This window comes from Fonticula alba (assembly GCF_000388065.1).
Source record: "Fonticula alba strain ATCC 38817 unplaced genomic scaffold supercont2.2, whole genome shotgun sequence".
Classification (NCBI taxonomy): domain Eukaryota; order Rotosphaerida; family Fonticulaceae; genus Fonticula; species Fonticula alba.
Genome location: NW_009242972.1, coordinates 2,623,274 through 2,628,810, shown reverse-complemented (window position 1 = coordinate 2,628,810; position 5,537 = coordinate 2,623,274). Strand labels below are relative to the sequence as shown.

Below are 5,537 nucleotides of genomic sequence, written 5' to 3'. Positions count from 1 at the left end.
GGGACACAGGCAAGGGACAGGCAGGCGCCATCGCATGGGTTGCGGGGGTGGCCGGCTGGCGAAGGGGCAGAGGGGGGAGTGGCGGGCTTGACGCACGTTGTTTTCTCCGAGCACCGTGAATGAGCAGACAGTCTGCGACCGGGGCTCGGGCGGGACCTCGGCACCTGGGAAGCCGGCATCCAGGTAGATCTCGCGCAGTTCGATGTCTGTGGCCTCGGTGTTGGAGCGCATGATGGCGGCCAGGCGCCCGCCGCGGGCCGATTCCCATGTGGGGTGGACTGCCAGGCGTCGGGGCAGTGGCACCGGCAGCAGGGAGGGCTGCTGGTGCGGGCGCCGGTCTATCATGGTTGAGCGGTGCAGCTGGGGCAGCTGGCTCGAGGGATGAATATGCGTATGTGTGTGTGTGTGCGTGTGCGTGTACAGGAGGCAATGCGCGATGAGGTAAGAGGAGGCGAGGGGACAGGGCCGGGGGCCGGCCGATGGGAACAGCCAGGAGGAGGCGGGAGGGGGGAGGGGAATGCGCCGTGCTCTCCGACGCTTCGGCTCCACGACGCCGCCCAAATATAGTGCGGCCCGCAGAGCAGCCCCCCCGGTGTTCTCTCCCTCCCGGATGCACGCCCGGGGAACGCGCTCGCCGGCCGGTTGGGGGCTATGTCTGGGCAGGCTGCGGAGCGGGCGACGCATTCGTTGGCACTTGGGCCCCGAGACGGCAAACACGGCACACGGGGAAGTATCCCCAGGCAGGCAGGCAGGCAGGCGGGGACAGGGGGGGGGGGAAGTGTATTCTCTCTCGCCTGTCCGCCAGTCAAGCGGGCGGCCAGTGTCGGGAGGGTGGGCAACAAGGACATGTGTAGGTGGAGGCGCAAGGCGTGAGACATGGGGGAGGGGGGAGTGGAACGGGGCAGACGTAAGAGGGCAGCCTGTGGGGCTGCTCCCGTCCCGCCGCCGCCGCCGCCGCCGCCCATCGGGCGAAGGAGTGGCTCGTGTCGAAGAACGCCGGGCGGGGGAGGAGAGAGAGAGAGAGAGAGAGAGAGAGAGAGAGGGAAAGAGGGGGGGGGCAGTAAAAAGAAAGGGGGGTGAGTGGGCGTGGACCGGGGCCTCTGCCGAACTTTCCCCTCAACCGAGGAGCTCCGCCCAGGGTGGATTGTTGAGGATGGCCTGGAAGCGCTCGCTCGGAACCAGCTGCGAAGAGGAGGCCGAGATGAGCCGGCGGAAGAGGAGGATGTTGTGGACGAAGCGATCGCGGTTCTTGACGCTGAGCGACCGCTCGACGCCATTCATCAGGCAATCGAAGGCCTCCTTGAGGGTCGGCTGCAGGGCCGGGGTCTGGTACTCGATGAGCTCCTGCGTCAGATCGGAGAAGAACTTCTCGTACAGCAGGACCAGCGGCAGGAGTGGCCGCGACAGGGACCAGAAAATGTGCGAGTCCTGGAAGATGAGGGTCTGCAGCAGCTGGACGATGATGTACTGCAGGAGTTCCGGACGCTCGGTGGAGAAGCTTCGGGCGGGGGATGGCACGGAGGGGGACAGGGGGGGGGGGAAGCTGCCGATTGTCCGGAGGAGAGAGGAGCGGGGACAAAACGAAGAGCCGCGTCGGCGGCAATGGCGGCGGGCGCGGGGGGGTGGGGGGGTGGGGGGGGGGGGGGGGAAGAGGAGAGAGATGATGATCGGGTGTCAGGTCCATGGGGGCAAGCTGAAAAGAGGGGGGAGGGGGGAAGCACAGGGCGGAGGGGGGAAGGCGAAAAAGAAAGAAGAAGAAGAAGAGGAGGAGGAGGAGGAAGAGAAGGGAACTAGCCGCAGGCGAAAGCCGGCCAAGGGGGCGCACCGGATGAATGGATGAAGCGTCGGGTCCGGCGGGAGGGAGGTTAGATCGGCGCCGGCGACCGGCATGGCCAGCTGCGACCGGAGGCTGAGCATGGTGCTGGGCGAGGAGGCGGGGAGCTGCTTCTGCGCGGCCAGCTGCTTCACTCGGCGGCGGATGACCAGCGGCGAGTAGAGCTCGTCCCAGATGAAGCGGCTGATGCTGTCGAGGTTTGCACACGACAGAGTCGAGGGCTTGGAGCCTGTGCAAGGGGCGGTGGGGAGGGGGGGGGGGGTGGGACGCAATCCCAGGGGCGAGGGCCGCACACATACGCCTACAGGGCCGGAGAAATGCAGTTACAGGCACGGGCACGGGCACGGCCATGCACATGGGCGGAAGCACGGGCACGGGCACGGCCACACAGACACGGGCAAACCCCGCCACAGCCAAGGTGATGCGTACCGAGAGACTTGGACCCGACGCTGAAGGATGCCAGCATGTAGACGAAGGCCTGCAGGGGGATGTCTGGCATGGCCAGAAGGTGATCCGTCGAGAGGACATGCTGCGTCAACTCGCAATAGGCGATCGTCAACTTGGGCAGGTTCTGTTGGTGGGGGAGCGGAGAGTTGGTTAGAGAGTTGGCGAAAGCCGGTGGCGTGTGTCTCTGTGTGTGTGTGTGTGTGCGGGGAGGGGGGGAGGTCGAAGAGGAGCCTCGGCCCCTGCGGCGAAGGCCAGTCAGGGATTCGGCCCGCCAACGCACCATCATATCTCGCAGCGGTACCGACAGGCAGAGGCGAACAAACATGGACAGGGCATTCTTCAGCGAGGCATCCCCATACAGGGCGAAGACCCCGAAGCAGACGTAAAGCCCGCTCAGGGCCCGGTAAAGGGCATTGAAGCAGGCCAGCATGGCCTTGAACTGGGCCGAGTCGCCGGCGGCGATGGCCGCCGCGGTGCCGTTGCCGGCGGCGCCAGCCTCCACAAAGGGACTGGACGTGGCCGAAGACAGCTTGGACCCGGAGCCCGGGGCATTGGCCGAATCGAGCAATGCCCCGCCGGCGCCAACACCAGACGCACCGGGGGGCAGGGAGTTGAGCAGCCGCTCGCCGAAGGCCGTCACCGCGGCCGCCACCCCGCGGAAGAGGCGGATCCCATCCGCCGAGGAGGTCTCGAAAACCAAACGCTGGCTCTTGTTGTGGGCCAAATCCGCCACGAACTTCAGCCCGGCCACCGAGACCGAGGACCGAGGGGAGAAGGCCGCCAGGCAGGCCGGGATGATGGAAAAGTAGGACTCAAAGCTAGGCCGGCGAGAAGGACAGGGCGTGTGCGTGTGCGTGTGTGTGTGTGTGTGCACACAGACGCGGGAGAGAGAGAGAGAGAGAGAGAGGGCGAAGGAGTCAGGCAGGGACACAACAAACAAAAAAACAAAGGACGTGCCCGGTGTGATGATGGCGCCCAGCCAGCGGCATGCATACTCCCCCCCCTGGCAGGACACGTACAACCAGTTGAAGAAAATCTGGTAGTGGCGCTTGGTCTGGCAGGCGGTCACAATGCCACGCAGATCCCGGAAGATCAGCTCCGCCTCGATCTCCATGCCGACCAGCGACCCACTGGCCGAGGCGTGGATCAGCTGGCGCAAGCGCTCATCCAGCGACGAGACAAAGGCATCGAAGGCATCCTCGGAATCGCCGGCGGCCAGCAGCAGCCGGGTGAGGCTCTGCACGAAGCACACCCGCATCTTCCAATTGGCCTGGTGCTGCATGAAGGGGAATTCCTTGGGCGAGAAGTTCTGCAGCAGCTTGGAGGCCACGGGCAGGCGGGAAAACACCCGGACCAGGGAGTAGCTCAAGGTCAGGGTGTTGAGCTCGGTCACCGTGCGGGCAATGACCTGCGGCTGGTTCGGCCAGATGAGCAGCCACCGGACCAGCATGTTGACAATGTAATCCAGGGCCCCGTCGATGTTGGCAATGGCAAAGTGCTGGGCCAGCGGGCCGAACACCGGGGCCGGGGCCGTGTGCGACGTCTGCGGCGAGAGGTAGGTCTTCTTGAATTGCAGGACAAATGCATGGATGGCAAATTGCAAGGACAGCCGCTCGGGAGGCGGGGCCGCCGGGCTGGAAATCCAATTATCATGGACGCCACTCAGACGCAGCACCGAGCACACCAGGCTGCCATCCAGGCGGTCATGCTCGTCGGTGGGCTTGAAGATGCTGCGCCCGGCGATGCACCGCCCGGCGATGTACACCAGCCAGGCCAGGTGTGCCTCGGTGACGGCCCGGTCGGCGGTCTGGCCCATGGCCAGCATCGACTGGTAGTTCATGGTCAGCTGGTCGATCATTTTGGTGATTTCCAGCGCCGTGGTCTCGTAATGGCAACGCAGGGCCGAGGACAGGAGGTCCAGCTCCCCGAGCAGGAGCTCCTCCTCGTCCAGGGGGTTGTCATCGCCGGGGCTGCCGGTCGCGCCGGTGCCCGGGCCATTGGCATCCCCGGGCCCGGGCCCGCCGGAGCTGATGGTCACACTGGCCAGCCGGGTCTTGATGTAGGTCCGGCAGATGGAGGCCGCGAAGTTGGAGATCTGCTGCGAGATGGCCATGTCCAGGTGCAGGAAGGCCCACTGGAAGATCCGGTCCCAGAAGGAGAGGATATACTGCAGGCTGTTGGGCGACCAGTGCCACGATTGCAGGGCCTGCAGGGTGAAGTTGTACACCGAGTTGATCCAGTCGAAGTAGTCCGTCGTGGCGGTCACCTCCGACAATTGGTAGTAGAACTTCAGCCGCGAGAGGAACCGGCAAAACTCGTGGTAGGCATCCTCCTTCGACAGGAAGGACCCATCCTTCAGCAGGTTGTTCGACCCGGTGACCAGCTTGTTGAGGAAGTTTAGCCGGTCGGCCGCGGCCGGGAAGAAAGACCGCCGGAAGGAGCACACCAGGACCAGGCACTCCATGGGCTGTGCCCAGGGGAGGGGCGTCGGGGCGTCGGGGCGTCGGGGAGGGGAGGGGGGGGGCAAGAGGAGGCGGGATCGGTTAGCGGCTCGACGGAGACCTGATGAAAGGGAGGGGGGGGGCACGCGCGCGCGCGCGCGTGTGTGTGTATGTGCGGGCGTACCAGCGCCGCCAGGTCCTGGCCAAAGTAGGTGACCGACTTGAAGAGGGCCTCGGCGGGGCCGGGCTCATCCGGCGGGGACTTCAGAGCGGCGCGCCAGCTGTCCGGCACCTGGATGGTGGCCGCATCTTCGGAGCCCTCCTCTTGGGACGAGGCGCCAACGAAGTCGAAGGACAAGCATGACCGGATCAGCACGAAGAGACTCTCAATGACGCGCGGACCGTCCATGCCTGCAAAGGGGCGCCGGGGAACCGCAAACAAGGGGAGGAAGGGGCGGGGGCATCGGGAAAGGGCGTGTCAGGCGGGGCGGGACCAGGCGAATGGGGGACGGTCGCGGGGAAAGGAGGAAACCCGGGGTGAGGGGAGGCGAGAGGGGGGGGGGGAGCTCGTCACAAACATACCCAGCTCGTCGGGCTTCATCTTCAGGAAGGACATCAGCAGCTTGAGCGAGTGCTCGAAGATGTGGAGCAGTTGGTTGTCACGGAAGATGGACGCCAGCTTCCGGTGCTGCGACGAGTGCACCCAAATGCCCGAGGCCTGGTCGATCTCGGTGACCAGGCACTGGAGCAGAATCAGGCCCAGGTGGATGAGGGGGGGATTGGTCTAGATGCGGCGGTTGAGAGGGGGAGAGGCG

General features: G+C 65.6%; 2 protein-coding genes across 2 annotated transcripts in view; both read right to left on the bottom strand.

The window, feature by feature from the left end:
• The window catches only part of H696_01567 (hypothetical protein), a gene marked incomplete at both ends in the record, with an annotated part of 6,988 nt that extends 6,643 nt beyond the window's left edge, over positions 1-345 (bottom strand). Inside the window, one exon of the mRNA XM_009495468.1 lies at positions 140-345. Within this exon, the coding sequence (XP_009493743.1) occupies positions 140-345 (206 nt within the window). The remainder of the gene's footprint in view (positions 1-139) is intronic.
• Positions 346-1,116: 771 nt separating this feature from the next.
• The window catches only part of H696_01566 (hypothetical protein), a gene marked incomplete at both ends in the record, with an annotated part of 5,318 nt that continues 897 nt past the window's right edge, over positions 1,117-5,537 (bottom strand). The window contains 8 exons of the mRNA XM_009495467.1: positions 1,117-1,498; positions 1,826-2,063; positions 2,264-2,405; positions 2,562-2,720; positions 2,868-3,099; positions 3,301-4,748; positions 4,907-5,133; positions 5,305-5,506. Coding sequence (XP_009493742.1) covers positions 1,117-1,498; positions 1,826-2,063; positions 2,264-2,405; positions 2,562-2,720; positions 2,868-3,099; positions 3,301-4,748; positions 4,907-5,133; positions 5,305-5,506 — 3,030 coding nt within the window. The remainder of the gene's footprint in view (positions 1,499-1,825; positions 2,064-2,263; positions 2,406-2,561; positions 2,721-2,867; positions 3,100-3,300; positions 4,749-4,906; positions 5,134-5,304; positions 5,507-5,537) is intronic.